General features: G+C 42.9%; 1 protein-coding gene across 1 annotated transcript in view; it reads right to left on the reverse strand.

Moving 5' to 3' along the window:
• Positions 1-18,100, reverse strand: part of LOC126355253 (cytochrome P450 4C1-like) — a 60,592-nt gene that overhangs the window by 16,424 nt on the left and 26,068 nt on the right. The window contains exons 4-5 of the mRNA XM_050005536.1: positions 8,571-8,801; positions 3,994-4,194 (exon numbers count right to left, since the gene is read on the reverse strand). Coding sequence (XP_049861493.1) covers positions 3,994-4,194; positions 8,571-8,801 — 432 coding nt within the window. The remainder of the gene's footprint in view (positions 1-3,993; positions 4,195-8,570; positions 8,802-18,100) is intronic.

Below are 18,100 nucleotides of genomic sequence, written 5' to 3' on the forward strand. Positions count from 1 at the left end.
AATGCGTAGCATACAGTTAGCAGAGCCTGTTCTGTTGATCGCGCGAATAGTGCGGTCTACTGGCCGTCGACTCTCTGGAACAGTTCTGAAGCAAATGACACGAAATGGTTCCTTCATATTCGGAGCTAAATGCGCAGTATTGCTGTTCGTGTTTGGAGCGTCACCTGCGACTAGCTTTGCGAAAGAAGCGGCGACACTTACTGCGCAACCCACCCATCATTTTGCACAATGCACAGCCGCATACAGCGCAAGCTGTGGCTGCTCTGTTCGGTCGATGGGACTGGGAAGTACTGTACCATCCACCATACTCCCCGAACTTAAGGCCTTGTGACTTTTATTTGATTCCGAAGATCAACGAACCACTTCGTGGCATTCGCTTCAGAACTGTTCCAGAGATCCGACAGGCAGTAGACCGCTCCATTCGCACTATCAATAGAAAAAGCTTTGCTGACGGTATACTACGCCTATCACATCGCTGGCAACGGGTTCTACACAACAATGGTGACTACAATGAAATGACCACCCTTAGGTGCTTACAGGTGTTGACATACGTCAACGGGGACTGATGAAAATGTGTGCCCCGACCGGGACTCGAACCCGGGATTTCCAGCTTACATGGCAGACGCTCTATCCATCGGAGCCAAAGAGGACACAGACGATAGCGCGACTGCAGGGATTTATCTCTGGCACGCCTCCTGCGAAACCCACATTCTCAACGTGTTGACCCCCACTACATTCGTAGTGCCCCCGCCCATTATACTCATTACTCGCGGCGCGTTGCGGATTCCCGTAAGAGTTCGGGCACTGTTTGTGCATTCGCACAGAAGAAGAAGAAGATCGTCAAGTGGCCGGTGAGCCTTATATATATATATATATATATATATATATATATATATATATATATATATATATACTAAGATTGTATCTGTTCTTTCGGACATTTTCATCGGTCCCCGTTGACGTATGTCAACGCCTGAAAGCAGTAAAGGTTCTCATTTCATTGTAATTTCATTCTAACGAGCTGCATGGTCATGCCCGAAAGAACAGATACCATCTTAGTACAGGGTGTTTCAAAAATGACCGGTATACTTGAAACGGCAATAAAAACTAAACGAGCAGCGACAGAAATACACCGTTTGTTGCAATATGCTTGGGACAACAGTACATTTTCAGGCGGAAAAACTTTCGAAATTACTGTAGTTACAATTTTCAACAACAGATGGCGCTGCAAGTGATGTGAAAGATATAGAAGACAACGAAGTCTGTGGGTGCGCCATTCTGCACGTCGTCTTTCTGCTGTAAGCGTGTGCTGTTCACAACGTGCAAGTGTGCTGTGGACAACATGGTTTATTCCTTAGAACAGAGGATTTTTCTGGTGTTGGAATTCCACCGCCTAGAACACAGTGTTGTTGCAACAAGACGAAGTTTTCAACGGAGGTTTAATGTAACCAAAGGACCGAAAAGCGATACAATAAAGGATCTGTTTGAAAAATTTCAACGGACTGGGAACGTGACGGATGAACGTGCTGGAAAGGTAGGGCGACCGCGTACAGCAACCACAGAGGGCAACGCGCAGCTAGTGCAGCAGGTGATCCAACGGCGGCCTCGGGTTTCCGTTCGCCGTGTTGCAGCTGCGGTCCAAATGACGCCAACGTCCACATATCGTCTCATGCGCCAGAGTTTACACCTCTATCCATACAAAATTCAAACGCGGCAACCCCTCAGCGCCGCTACCATTGCTGCACGAGAGACATTCGCTAACGATATGGTGCACAGAATTGATGACGGAGATATGCATGTGGGGAGCATTTGGTTTACTGACGAAGCTTATTTTTACCTGGACGGCTTCGTCAATAAACAGAACTGGCGCATATGGGGAACCTAAAAGCCCCATGTTGCAGTCCTATCGTCTTTGCATCCTCAAAAAGTACTTGTCTGGGCCGCCATTTCTTTCGAAGGAATCATTGGCCCATTTTTCAGACCCGAAACGATTACTGCATCACGCTATCTGCACATTCTTCGTCAATTTGTGGCGGTACAAACTGCCTTAGACGACTCTGCGAACACCTCGTGGTTTATGCAAGATGGTGCCCGGCCACATCGCACGGCCGACGTCTTTAATTTCCTGAATGAATATTTCGATGATCGTGTGATTGCTTTGGGCTATCCGAAACATACAGGAGGCGGCGTGGATTGGCCTCCCTATTTGCCAGGCATGAATCACTGTGAATTCTTTCTGTGGGGACACTTGAAAGACCAGGTGTACCGCCAGAATCCAGAAACAATTGAACAGCTGAAGCAGTACATCTCATCTGCATGTGAAGCCATTCCGCCAGACATGTTGTCAAAGGTTTCGGGTAATTTCATTCAGAGACTACGCCATATTATTGCTACGAATGGTGAATATGTGAAAAATATCGTACTATAGAGTTTCCCAGACCGCAGCGCCATCTGTTGTTGACAATTGTAACTACTGTAATTTCGAAAGTTTGTCTGCCTGAAAATGTACTGTTGTCCCAAGCATATTGCAACAAATGGTGTATTTCTATCGCTGTTCGTTTAGTTTGTATTGCCGTTTCAAATATAGCGGTCATTTTTGAAACACCCTGTATATATAATGGTGACTACTTTGCTTTCTCTGCCTCGTGATGACTGGGTGTTGTGTGATGTCCTTAGGTTACTTAGGTTTAAGTAGTTCTAAGTTCTAGGGGACTGATGACTTCAGTTGTTGAGTCCCATAGTGCTCAGAGCCATTTGAACCATTTGAAACTTTCTTCGTAATTAAGTGTTTTTCTCAGCGATATCAAATGGTTCAAATGGCTCTGAGCACTATGGGACTGAACATCTGAGGTCATCAGTCCCCTAGAACTTAGAACTACTTAAACCTAGGACATCACACACATCCATGCCCGAGGCTGGATTCGAATCTGCGACCGTATCGGTCGCACGGTTCCAGACTGAAACGCCTAGAACCGCTCGGCCACACCGACCGGCTCAGCGATACCGCTATGGATATTCAAGGAATTGTTAAGCCATCATATGCTCACATTTATCTTTACTTCGTTATTATAAAGTTTTCGTTTATGAGGGGGCTTTGAAACTGACGTAGGTACGTTTTAAGGTGGAAACAGAGTTGTCGACACTGGCAGGTGCGATCTCTACTATTTTGGAAGACGCATTCAAGGTGACCAACTCCAACGCTTCCTTCTGTTTCACAATGCCGTAGACAGTTTACAGTAAGACACTAGATTTTATGAAAGATTTGTATTTAAGACTTATTCTCACACTTATTTATCTATATAAAACTTTCATTGTATTGTTTAATTCGTCCCTTTGGAACCATATTTTTGGGCCGTTATATACTCTCTTCTATACCTCATGGACAAACCGAATTTCACAACTTCTCTGTTTGAGACATCCGTTTAGGCTCCTACAGGGAACACGTGCGGAATCAAAAAAGATAGTAATACATGAATATAGGAAATATAAATTCCTAATCAGAGGAGGATTAGTCCAACTGTCCTGCTCGTCTTTCAGTCAAACATCTTGGCAACAGGAATGACTTGTGCCTTTTTCCCTCACCACTAGATACGCTTCGTTGCTTCACTATATGAAGCACTCCGTCTTCAGGCCACAAGTGGCCTACCGGGACCATCCGACCCCAGTGTCATCCTCGGTGGAGGATGCGGATAGGAGGGGCGTGGGGTCAGCACACCGCTCTCCCGGTCGCAGGATGGTATTCTTGACGGAAACCGCTACTATTCGGTCGAGTAGCTCTTCCATTGGCATCACGAGGCTGAGTGCATCCCGAAAAATGGCAACAGCGCATGGCGGCCTGGATGGTCACCCACCCAAGTGCCGACCACGCCCGACAGCGCTTAACTTCGGTGATCTCTCGGGAACCGGTGCATCCATTACGGCAAGCCCGTTACCTGCTTCACTATACAGATGGTGTCACATTTTCTTTGGGCGCGGTTGTGTGGTGCTGCCTACCTTTACGACGCAGTCCAGCACGGCGAGACGGGCGATGTCTGCTGCAGTGGACGACCTGAAGCGGCCCTCTCCTGTGCCGAAGACCTCGTCCAGTTCCCGGTGCACCGCGTCCTGCCACACCGGGTACAAGGCCAGCAGAGACAGCGTGAAACCGGTTGCCGCTGCCGTCGTTTCTGTGCTCGCCAGTGCAAACGTACACACCTGTAGCAAAGGTATGGGCAAACCCACCGGTACTGGGGAAATATGTAGCTCCATAGTGGGTATATTTGTCTCTTACACACAGCAATACGGAATTCAGTAATGCAAATAACAGAAATGTGTAGGAAAGACATTTCAGTAATGCAATGTCATAATAGTTGATTACTTTAGACTGCTTGCCTAACGGTGGCTTAGGAACAACTTCACTAAGTGAGAGGTTCTGATTTACTGAAACGTGAAATTGTAATTATGTCGTGCATAATATAACCAACGGCAATATTCCTCATATCCACCTAAGACTCTCAGGAGGGTTGACTATTTAATACTAGAAAGAACAAAATGGCAGTGTTGTTCCAGAAATAAATTAAAAATTGTTCCAGTTCTACGATTTTCGGGACGTTTTCCCTGGCTGTAAGGCAAATGTTGAAACTGATTGTCCTCTCACAAGTAATTATGTACTCGAAATTAACAGCCCCCCTGCCCTCTCGCGAGGTAATTGACTATTAGGAACCGAGTCCAGATTGAAGCTTATATTTTCTTGAGGTAGGGGGGATGGGGCTCTATATGATAATGGGAATTGTTTAATGGAAAAATCACATAATACACGTGCCGCCATTAGACATTTCGTTTACTGCTCCATTTGCAAATAAAGCGAGGTAAAAACCACTGATTTCTTGCATATTACCTTCGTAGTCGTTACTCTAAGTGTACGTTAGCAGCAGTAGATTCGTTCTCCAGTTGACCTCAAATGCAGGTTCTCTAAATGTGCCTCAAGAAAAGAAGTCGTCTTCCCTCAAGGTATTCCCATTTGAGTTCTCGAAGCGTCTTCATAATACTTGCGTTCTGATCGAAACTCCCGGCAACAAATCTAGCAGCACGCCTCTGAATTGCTTCAATGTCTCCCTTTAGTCCGACCTGGTGGGAATCCCAAACACTCAAGAACGGGTCACGCTAGCGTTCTATACGCTGTCTTCTTCGTGGATGAACTACACCTTCCCGAAATGCTCTCGATAAAACGAAGTGGAGAATTCGCCTTCCCTATTACCAACCCGACGTACTTGTCCCGTTTCATATTGCTTAGCTGGGTGGTAACGTGCTTGACTCGCATGCAGCGGGCCCCGGTTCGAATCCCGGGCGGGTTGCAGATTTTATCCGCTCGTGGACTAAATGTTGTGTTGGCTGTTGATATACTTTCCGGGATGAGGTCGTGTTCCAAGATCTTTTCTGCTCAGCGGAGCAGCGCCTCTGAGGAAGTCCAGCGCAGTCCTGGACGAAACGTAAGGAGCAGAAAAAGTTCTTGGACCACGACCTCACATCCCGAAAAGTATATCAACAGCCATGTCACCCGGTCGTGAAAGCCTTCACTCTACTAAACGTTGTGTTGTCCTCATCAACATTTCATCCTCATCACCGGCTCGAAAGTCGCCCAATGTGGCGTCAACTGAAATAAGACTTGCACTTTGCAGCCGTACGTCCCGGGGCGGGAAGGTAGCTGCCATTCATCACACCAATTACGAATTTTATCAAGTCATGTTGTATTCTCATACAGTCAAGCTACAAGATCTTCAAGTAAGAAACAGCATCGTCACCAAAATTGCTGCTTCCGCTGTCTGTCAGATCATTTATGTCTACCGAGAATAACTTACCTGGAGGACAATGTACTGGGTTCTGTTACTTAGGAAGTCTTCGAGCCACTCACGTATCAGGGAATCTAATCTGTATGCTCGAACATTCGTCAGTAGTCTGCAGAGGGAAATGCCGGTTGCCTCCCATCCATGGTTTGCAGGGTATCATGTGAGGACAAGTTATGTTTCGCAAAAGCGATGGTTTCTGAATCCGTGCAGGTTTGTGGAAAGAAACTTTTCTGTCTCCACGAAATTTATTATATTCGAATTCAGAATGTATTCAGGACAACTCAGAATGCATTCAAGAAAGAAATGGTTCAAATGGCTCTGAACACTATGTGACTCAACACTGAGGTCATCAGCCCCCTAGAACTTAGAACTACTTAAACCTAACTAGCCTAATGAGACCACACAGATCCATGCCCGAGACAGGATTCGAACCTGCGTCCGTAGCGGTCGCGCTGTTTCAGACTGAAGCGCCTGGAACCGCTCGGCCACTCCGGCCGGCTGCATTCAAGAGTTATGCAGCAAACTGATGTTACGGATATTGGCCTGTAGTTACGCAGTCCGTTCTTTTACTTTTTTTTTTCCCCCTGTACTGGAGTCCTCTACGCTGTTTCTCCAGTCGCTTGTTACTTTGCGCTGGGTGAGAGATTCGCGATAAACGCAAGTTAAGTAAGGAGAGGAGTCAATGTCGCAGAATACGCTCTGTACGCCAAATCAGAAATCAGGATTCCATCTGTACTTGACGAATTATTTGTATACAATTCTTTCAGTCGCTTCTCTACGTCACGGATGCCTGAATCTATGTTCTCCGTACCGGAGTCTGTATGGTAGCCAAACAACGGTACATTTGTTTGATCCTCCTGCGTCTGTTTCCACGAACATGAAGTTTAAAACTTCAGCTGTTCTTTTCTGTCTTCCATTACCACCCTAGATTTGCCGAATAGTGACTGGATGGAAGGCCTCGATGCAGTCAGTGACTTTACGTATGACCGGAATTTTCCCGGGTTCTCGGCAGTGTTGGGACCACTCCTGTTCCTTATTCATACAAATGATATGCCCTCTAGTAGTACGGGTACCTCTAAAATATTTTTATTTGCTGATGACTCTAGCTTGGTAGTAAAGGATGTTGTATGCAACAGTGGCTCGGTTTCAAAAAGTGTAGTTCATGACACAAGTTCATGGCTTGCAGAAAATAAACTAACACTGAATCAAAGTAAAACTCAGGTTTTACAGTTTCCGGCACACAACTAAACAAAACCTTACGTTTTAATTTCACGGAATGGGGACGTGATTAGTGAAACTGAAAAGTTCAAATTTCTATGTGTTCAGTCAGATAGGTAGTAAACTGTCGTGGGAAGCCCACATTCAGGATCTTGTTCAAAGACCTAATACTGCCATTTTTACCGTTCTGACGGTATCTGATGTAATGATCGCTCGACAGGAAAATTAGTTTACTTTGCTTATTTTCATTCTCTTAGGCCGTATGGCTTTATATTTTGAGGTAACTCTTCCCATTCTAAAAGGAACGGGCGGTTCAGGCAATAAGTGGTTTACGTTCACGAACCTCTTGTCGACCCCTGCTCACTAATATGGATATTTTCACAATGGCCTTTCAATATATATATTCTGTACTGTCGTCTCTTGTTAACAATATCAGCTTATTACCAAGGACAAGAAGCTTTCACACAGTTAATACTCGGCAGAAATCGGAGCTGCATTTGAATCAGACTTCCTTAACTCTTGTGTAGAAAGGTGTGCAGGATACTGCTGCATCCATTTTCAATAACCTACCATAAAAACTCAAAAATCTTAGCAGAAATCCACGCTCTTTCAAACAGAAACTGAAAAGTTTCCTTATGGGTCACGCCTCCTATTCTGTTGAAGAGTTCCTTGAAAAATTAGGCTGATTCTTATGTTATATTGTTCATTGCGTTTACTTGAAGTTATGGTTTGACTTTTTTGGGCACATAGGCATATTACTTTTATGTTGTAATTTCATGAACCGACACGTTCCATGACCTTGGAGATTTGCTCCTCAATTTGGTCCTACGGAACTTGACGTATTAATAAACAAATAAAAAAATAATAATCTTTCGTTAAGGCATGGCACCGGTAGTTGTTGTATCCTTCCTTTTGTTTTTGCATTCAATAGGAAATATAGATATAAAAATCTCCACCTTAATCAGAAAGTAATTCCTTACATTTTCAAGAAAAAAAGCGATAATTCCTATTGAAAAGAAGACATGTATGGGGAGGTGTAAATATTGACCAGTCATCAGTATAATAAGTTATAGTAGCAAAGTCTGACACGATTAATTGTTATCAGATAAATGGAAAGTCTAGTTAGAGCTCACCTTGGGGAAGTTCAGTTTTTGTTCCGGAAAGATGTAGCAAGACACGACAGAACGCTGACCCTATAACGTATCTTAAAACACTGAAAAGGCTGATCTGCAGTTATAGTGTGTGTTTAGAGAAAGCTTGGGTGTACTGCTTTATATTATCTGCATTGTAACTTCCTATTTCGATCCTTTATCAGAGTTCTATTCTGGTGAACTTGCTATATAACATACAAATACAAAAAACATAAATGTGTACATACAAATATGCTATGCTGACCTCTTTCTGGATGAGTTCAAAATGATCGCTGTTGATGTCTAGAAACTTCTCTTATGTCATAGATGTTAACGAAACATTTATGGTTATGTGGCGTGAGTTACAACTAATTTATCTTCGACAGCTTCCACTCACCTCTTCATGAACTTCTCCTTCTGATATCTCCATGTCTCTTTGACGATCCAACAGGACGTCTATCAGAGAGTTCCTCTTGTACAGCATCGGCCCATTTCTTTTCTTCTTTGCTACATTTATTATCTGTCCCACTAATCCATTTAGCAGACCAATTTGTCTTCTGAAAGCACGACCTTCCGGCGTCATTGAAACGACCCAGTCCATTTGCATCCAGGGACGGAAAAGTCTCTTCTGTTACAACAGACAAAGAATGTAACATTTTATCACTTGATTGCCATGTTTAAAATAATATTAATTCCAATCAAGTTTTGTAAGTATACGACCTTTCTAAAGGATACTGGGGTTCCATATTAAAGTACTGAACCTACTACAGAGACATGATCACTTAATTTATATATTTTCTTATCATAAGATTGCTTAACTAGATGTAACGACATCTGCAGATACCATAGTCGTTAGGGGTAAAAATGCTGTCCCCCTTACAGAGTCAATAAATAAAACAACATTAATAAAAATACAAAATGGAAATCAGATAGTATCTAATTACCTTTCTAAAGGAAAACTGAAAAAATACAGAATAAATGCGAAAGGTGTTTCTAGAAAGTCGGCTAACCCTGTCATTGAACAAATAAAAAGAGAAGATACAAATAAAATATCTTTATTGAGCTTCAGCTTATTCACGATACCCATTTGTTACGCTACTAATGTTACAGGTCATTATAGTCTTACGTTTCTTTTGTGACTAATCGAAACGTTACCATGTATCTTTTTGGTGCCGGAATATTTGACACAAGATTATCTTCCAGAATGACACTGAGGTGCCACACTCACAGAGCAGCGAGGAATAGGAAAGAATGTGCAACTTGAGTTAACTGATACCAGGGAACTTTAGTTCTCTGCTTTAGCTGCGTGCTGAATGTAAATTGTCTTACAGCGTTATTAAATGTTATTTTCTGTACAGAGAAAGAGGGGAGAGAGAGAGAGAGAAAGAGAGAGAGAGAGAGAGAGAGAGAGAGAGAGAGAGAGAGAGACTGAGAGGTGGAGAGAGACAGAAATCTCAATCCTCATGAGAAAGAAATTATTGTGAAACTTCCTGACAGATTAAGTTTCATATCAGCCACACTCCGCTGCAGAGTGAAAATCTCATTCTAGAAATTATTGTGTTGAAAGACACTTAGACCAGAAATTTTGGTAAATACATGCTTTTAGAACGATATATCATTTTGAACAAAAAACGGAATGCATCTCAGTTGAACGGTTATAGAGGTAGGAGGCCGGAAAGGGGGGGGGGGGGGGGGGGGGAAGCGGGCGTCTTTCAAAACTAACGGGAAGTACGTTCACCCCAAACATCATGATAAACTTTTCTTGTGTGTGTGTGTGTGTGTGTGTGTGTGTGTGTGTGTTTGTTATTTGTGCGTATGTGCAATAGTCCGTAACGTACGAAGACGGAAAAAAAGAATGTTATTGAAGACGGTACATGAACTGAAGTCGTATTACTCTCTCTCTCTCTCTCTCTCTCTCTCTCTCTTTCTGAAGATCTCAATTAGGCATGAGAAGGACGCGCTTACACCTGCAGACTGCACTGCATCGGCAACATCTCCAAATTTCTTTTCTTGCAGAACGTCTATATCACCATCAGAGCCATTCTTTTGCCGTGCCTGCAACGTCGGTTAGATGCACCTGCTCAACACTATCGCTTTTCTTTGAGCACTCTCTGAAGCCGTCGGCACACTGAGCGTGTTGTTGAACGTCAGCATCGAACGTCCGTATTTCAACGTGCTGCTGAGCATTCAGAAAAGATGCGGCTAGCGCATACGGTACGTGTGCCCACCGAGGTATAGCGATCGCAGCGCTCTCCAGCTGCAGTTGTCGGCTGTATCTGGCTCGCACATCACACTGTCTAAGACATGGACGAGGGTAAAATCCCTACGTTAGCTCTATTAAAACCCGCATTTTCACTCTTGTCCATATGCTAGTCATGTTGTTCTGTCAGAAATATACATAAATAGAAGCTTCAGCATCCATGTACATGTTACAAGGCAAAAAGTACCAAGGCCATCGGCTTATAAATGTTCCATCACGAAAAGTGCAACACAAATTCTTACTTGATCACTGTTCCTATTCACAATCAGAATCTTAACAACATATCAAATAAGAAACTTAAAACAAGAAATTGCAAAATATCTTGCTACAAGTAGTGCAAGCTGTCTTGTGAATTAAACCATGAACAAACTCACTCCTAAGAAAGAGCACTCTTATATGTACATAACATCGAATATCATAGAATACAACAATATACTTTTATTAAATCAATTAGCAGGCATCAGGTCCTATTAGAATACGCGTTGACAAGTAGTAAAAATACTTGGATGAATTTTGACGCTAACCAGCTACACATCACCTGCTATCTCGCCAATCCGCAACGCTATTCATTTAATCTCTACCGAAAATGACTGGCCAGTGACCATTCTCTGCCTGTTACTGTATACGAGAAATTTTTAAATTTAGTTATGTTATTACATGACATTAAATTTATCAAAGTGTATTAAGAACATTGCTTTTCTTATGGATCCTTTGTATGCCGTTGTCGTGAAACAGCGTACTCTCATAATAGACAGGTTACAACAGTTCTTTAACTAACAATATGACGTTTCCCGTCATTTTATTACAACAAATTATACAAGTAACGACGGGTTTACGAAAGATCCTCAATTTTCTTATGCTTAGAAACGGCATTTATGCATAAGGGCTTCAACTGAAAGCCTGTATGGCATCTCACGATTTTGAACTGAAGAGAGATGGCGTTAACATGGCGTTCTTCCAACTCACTTGTCAGCGTTCAAACACACGTTCAGAATATCTGTCACGTTAGATACTGCTCTGTACGTCGGAAAGACTCCCAACGTGGTTTTTCCGCACTGTGGTGCCAGGAACACGGCACACTGAAAGCTCAATGTTCGAATGCACGATCTGTGTGCCTACGACTGAAGGTGTTAGTAATCTCGCAGCTAACACGTTCAGCAAGCCTTTCTCACACTGGATGAGTGTGCATCACGATGGGACGGCATTTTGCCCTTCCTGCATTGCCAGCAACTCCGAACCTCTAGTGACTATGGAAGATGCCTGTTTAGGGCTTGGCTGGCCTGTGTGACAGAGCGGTTCTAGGCGCTTCAGTCTGGAACTGCGTGACCACTACGGTCGCAGGTTCGAATCCTGCCTCGGGCATGGATGTGTGTGATATCCTTAGGTTAGTTAGGTTTAACTAGTTCTAAGTTCTATGGGACTGATGACCTCAAATGTTAAGTCCCATAGTGCTCAGAGCCATTTGCACTATTTGTTTAGGGCTTGATGACGTGCAATGTAGCACCGAAACCGGTCGCATTAAATAAATGAATTAAAAAAAAATACAGCTCAAGGTGGTACTGTCAGTCATCAGGATGAAGGTAGAGTGCAGTACACTCCCCCCAAGATGCGTACAGCGCTACTACGAGCATCTCTACACTCAGCGTATTGCGCCTACAGGAGGGTACGCGATACAGTTTTTCAATAGGTGTATGAATCTGTGATGATGAACGCAAGCATTAAAATACTTATATCATTGGTGAATAAAGATACAAAGAATTGAGAACTTGCTTCACACTTTTCATTTTTCGCTTCCAGTTGCGTACGTATCGCTTTTGTTTCACTGGAACGGCAATTTACGCATCGATATTAAATATTTATTAGATCGGAGATGATAGACAGGATGAAAAACTCTCCATTCACCTGTCGGGCGAAGTTGTGGAGATTGTTTCTCCACACTAGACAGATTAAGTTGACACCTGTCAGTGAAATGGTCAACTGACACGTATTATATATCACTGCTTTTTATTCATTTTATCGAAATCTGTATCGTGTTTCTACCGGTTGATGAATATCTGGTGCCGATAATATGCGTGATTTCCGTGATTGTAAAGATCAAGCCACCAAAGCAAGCCTTAATTTCCCTCTATCACTGTAGTTAACTGCACACCCTGTACTTGTTGGGCTGTATAAATCTGACACAGTCTTGGATGGGTCCCCAAGGAAGGAAGCGGCAGCTGGCCACTGGCAGTTAGCCCCTAGAGATCCCTAGAGCGAACAGGCAGCTGCTAAGAACTGAGCCCCCGCCAGTATGGGCAGTGGTCCGAACACCGGGTGCCAGGTAGACGATTGCAGAATCCTGTATTGTCCGGCTGGGCGCCTGCTTGGAGCCGGTAGTGAAGTTCTCGCCAGCATCGACCACTCGCTTTTGGTCCCGGAGTCTGTCTAAAGAGGGCCAATATAATGAACCGTGTCTCACGTCCTGCCAGTGCAAAATAAATTACTTTTACAGGTCAATTTTGGTGCTCAAAAAACACCTGGGTGGAAGTTTTCACTGCTAACGCTTTCCCTAGATAAACAGAGTTTTGCTGAATAATAGAGAAGCCAAAAGACTTTAATGTACTCTTATATTGAGTGACATTTCACTGTAATGATGATGGGACATACTTTGACACATTCTGGAAGGTTGCTCAAAATTTTGGACATCGACGTGACTAATGCTAAATGAAATTAAATGATTGTATGGCATTATTGGTTCATTTTATCGACTTTGCTACTCAGATGATTAACTTTTTGAACAGTTCAACGAAAACTTGAGTCATTTCAAATAGATACTCCATTCACATAGCTACAGTTGGTGAAAATACATGTTTAAGGTCGGAGGTAGGCATAAAACGTCATCCCAAATCGTTCTGAATACTTTCTCAGAAAATTATTTTGAACAATTAGTTTCGGAGCACTCTCGAAGTGTAAACAATATCGTAAACATATTTGACCTCTTAGCAACAAATAATCCGGACCATACAAGGATCATTATGACACATAAGGTTTTGTAGGTTGTTGCAGCGAGACTGAATATCGTAACATCCAAAAATCCCAAAAATAAATCCGAAATACATCTATTTAAAGAAGCAGACAAAAATTCACTTGAGGCCTTCCTAAGAGATAATCTCCATTCTGAATATGTAAGCATAGACCAGATTTTGTTTAAATTCAAAGAAATAGTATCGATGGCTATTGAGAGACATATACCAAATACATTAAAAAGAGATGATACTGATTTCCAATAGTACACTAAAGAGGTCAGAAACAACGAAAAAAAACATAGCCCCCAAGATTGGCGAAGTTTTACAGAAGTTTTAAATGTAACGCGAAATTCAATGCGAGACGCTTTTAATACTTTCCACAACGAAACTTCCTCGAAATCTGGCAGAACATCCAAAGAGATTCTGGTCGTTTGTAAAATACGCCAGCGGAAAGATACAATCAATACCTTCAATTGTCGATAACAATTGTGGTGTTGCTGATGACAGTGCCACTAAAGCAGAGTTACTAAGTATAGTTTTTTCGAAATTCCATCACCAAAGAAGACGAGATAAAAATTATAGAATCCGAACAAAGAATAGCTGTCAATTTAGAAGCAGATATCTTCTGTGTAGCAATGCAGCTTAAATCACTTAATAAAAGTAAGACCTTCGGTCCTGATTGCAAACCAGTCAGGTTCCTCTGAAAGCACGTTGATACCATAGCTCCATATTTAGCAATCATATGTAACTGATCGCTCGTTGAAAGAACCATACCTAAGGACTAGAAAGTTGCACAAATCACACCAATATGCAAGAAAGAAAGTAGGAGTAATACACTAAATTACAGACCCACTCAAAAACGACGATCTGCAGCAGGATTTTGGAACGTATAATATAAATCAGAGCTCACACAGAAAGATGTTATTCTTCATGCTGTTCGAGAGTGAGATGATAGAGGACTACCTTGAAGGTAGACACTTAACTGTGAATTGGAGAGTAATCATCTATATGTAAATGTAGGTGAGACCCTTCTGATGTTGTTCGGATGCGCAGTGCAAGTCTTTTTATTTGACCCACTTGTACGACTTGCTCATCGATGATGATGAAATGGTGATAACACAACATTCAGTCGTCAAGCGGATAGAATCTCCGCCCCAGACGTGCATTGAGCGCAGGCCGTCCATGTGGCAGTCGGCCACGCTGACCACTCACCTACGGAGGCGGACAACCAATGATAATTACTCATAGTCAGAGTTGTCAAACAATTTGACTGGTATTATCCTATCACGTCTACATCGATATTAAGTCCATAGTCCATATAGGTTGCTGTCTAACGTATGTAACAAGAAAGCCACGAGTTATACTAAAGGAATGAGCTAATACGGTACAAGTCCACCTGATAATTTTCCGTCTATCTCAGACTGACGCCCCGGAAAGTGACAATGAGACTTTCATTGTTGGAACTGGAATATTATCTAATAAAAAGTATGCGGACGTCTACTAGTTGACATTGGTATAGAGTGTGTTCACCCTTCGCCGTTGTGATACCTTGACCTTTGCTACGAACACTTTCAGTGAGGTGTTGGAGTGTCAGTGGATGAATGGTAGCCCATTCTCCTCAAGAGCTGGTACCGATGTTCTGACTCATCCTAAATGTTTTCCATTGGATTCATATCCAGTCCATTTCAGGAATTTTATTGTCTTTGTGACAGTGCTAATTGTCATGCTGACACAATCACAGTTCCTAGACTGTTCCACTAATGTACGCAGTACACAGTGCTATAAACTGTGTTCGTATCGTTTTTCATTAAGCGTTATCATAAGCGCAAGAAGGGGATCATACCCTAACCATTAAAAGCACAGCCATACTTTAATACCACGTCGTCCTCTGCACTTCATTGTTGTCACTACACCCGGTGGTAGGTAACGTTCTCCAGCATTCGTGAAACCCAAACATTACCGCCGTATTGCGACACTGCGTGATACATCACTCCAAAGCACTTGTTTCCAGTCATTCACTGTTCAGTGGGGTTGTTTTGTACGACATCTCAAGTGTCGCTTCACGTTGACTACAAAAACGTGTTGCTTATGAGGAGCTGCTGGACCATTGTAGCCTAGTCCTTTTGTCTGCCAACTCACAGTCACTGCGATAGCTAGACTGATGGAAGTACGTTGGAACTGAGGAGTGGCTCCTTCCACTAATTTCATGCGATTTCTACAACCTTCTTCGGCAGTGCTCGGCGGTTCCTGATCGCCAGCACGTGAGCTCTGACTGATCTTGGTTTAGCTGTGATTGTTTCTTTTCGTTTCCACTTCACATTCATATCGCCAACAGTCGACGTAGGCAGCTTTAGCAGGTTAATATGGCCCTGATGGGTTTATTATTTAGGTAACATCCAATGACTAGTCTACGTTCGATGACTGTGACCTCTCCTGATCGTTTCATTCCACTGTTACTTCTTCCCTGCTCAAAATATAACACTCGCTGCCTGATTTTGTACCGGTAGGTCCGCCTCTCGTGACATCTAGTAGTCAGTTACGCATTAATAAGGGTTTACGGATGTTTCCTGATCAGGTAGGTATTTCAAATGTTTGTCATAGAAAGCTGTTAGCCATTTTGGTTTAAATATTTGAGAATAAAGTAGTAGGAAATTTCTTAAATTATAAATACCATCAATTTAAATGGATTACATGTATGCAAATGAAACCAATGTTTATATATTTTAATTGATTTAGTTAGAACAATGACTTCTTTTATTTTAATTTATACAAAATACTGCATTACTTTAATTATTACATCTAACAGCAATATGCCATATACTTTTTACAGTTATTAAATAGAGATACTGTAAATGAGATGAGCAATCCGGATAACGTAATAAATCCACTTTACACCCATCAAAAAAAGTTTCATCACCGTGATTCTGAGAGTTCCGGAACCTGTACAGAAAATTGGAATAGAGATCAACATAAACATCATTTCCGCCCTTTTTATTGCTCATGAAAACTACAGTTTGTATGTTGTACCACCATAGAGCGAGACCTTCAGAGGTGGTAATCCAGATTGCTGTACATGCCGGTACCTCTAATACCCAGGAGCACGTCCTCTTGCATTGATGCATGTCTGTATTCGTCGTGGCATTCTACCCACAAGCTCATCAAGGCACTGTTGGTCCATGTTACCCCACTCCTCAACGGCAATTCGGCGTAGATCCCTCAGAGTGTCCATAAACAGCCCTTTTCAATCTATCCCAGGCATGTTCGATAGGGTTCATGTCTGGAGAACATGCTGGCCACTCTACTTGAGCGATGACGTTATCCTGAAGGAAGTCATTCTCAAGAAGCGCATGATGGAGGAGCGAATTGTCGTACATGGACACGAATACCTCGCCAATATGCTGCCGATATGGTTGCACTATCGGTCGGAGGATGGCATTCACGTATCGTACAGCGATTACGGCTCCTTCCATGACCACCAGCGGCGTACGTCGGCCCCACATAATACCACCCCAAGACTTCAGGGAACCTCCACCTTGCTGCACTCAATGGACAGTGTGTCGAAGGCGTTGAGCCTGACGAGTTGCCTTCAAACACGTCTCCGACAATTGTCTTGTTGAAGGCATATGCGACATTTATCGGTGAAGAGAACGTGATGCCAATCCTGAGCGGTCCATTCGGCATGTTAGACCCATCTGTACCGCGCTGCAAGGTGTCGTGGTTCCAAAGATGGACCTCGCCATGGACGTCGGGAGCGACCTTGCGCATCATGCAGCCTATTTCGCACAGTTTGAGTCGTAACATGACGTCCTGTGGCCGCACGAAAAGCCTTATTCAATATGGTGGCGTTGCTTTCAGGGTTCCTCCGAGCCATAATCCGTAGGCAGCGGTCATCAACTGCAGTAGTAGCCCTTGGGTGGCCTGACGGAGGCATGTCATCGACGGTTCCTGTCTCTCTGTATCTCCTCCACGTCCGAACAAGATCGCTGTGGTTCACTCCGAGGCGCCTGGACACTTCCCTTGTTGAGAGCCCTTCCTGGCCCAAAGTAAAAATGCGGACGCGATCGAACGGCGGTATTGACCGTCTAGGCATCGTTGAACTACAGACAACACGACTTCTTCCTGGTGAAATGATTGGAACTGATCGGCTGTCGGACCCCTCCGTCTAATAGGCACTGCCCATGCATGGTTGTTTACAATTTTGGGCGGGTTTATTGACATCTCTGAACAGTCAAAGGGACTATGTCTATGATACAATATCCACAGTCAACATGCATCTTCAGGAGTTCTGGGGACTGGGGTGATGCAAAACTTGTTTTGATATATGTATAATAGCCTCTGCCTGCTTTTATAATGATGGTTCCGCTACTTGTGACATGTGGTAGTCGGTTCTGCATTAATAAGGGTGTTCGAATGTTTTCTAATCAGGTAGATATTTCAAATGTTTGTCATAGAAAACTGTTAGCCGTTTTAGTTTAAATATGCGAGAGTAATGTAAAAGGAAATTTCGTAAATGATAAATACCATCAATTGAAATGGATTACATGTATGCAAATGAAGCCAATGATTATATATTTTAATTGATTAGCTATCGCAATTACTTCTTCTATTCATAACAAATATTGCATTACTTTAATTACTATATCAAACTGTAACATGCCACAC

The sequence above is a fragment of the Schistocerca gregaria genome, chromosome 3 (assembly GCF_023897955.1).
Source record: "Schistocerca gregaria isolate iqSchGreg1 chromosome 3, iqSchGreg1.2, whole genome shotgun sequence".
Classification (NCBI taxonomy): Eukaryota; Metazoa; Arthropoda; class Insecta; order Orthoptera; family Acrididae; genus Schistocerca; species Schistocerca gregaria.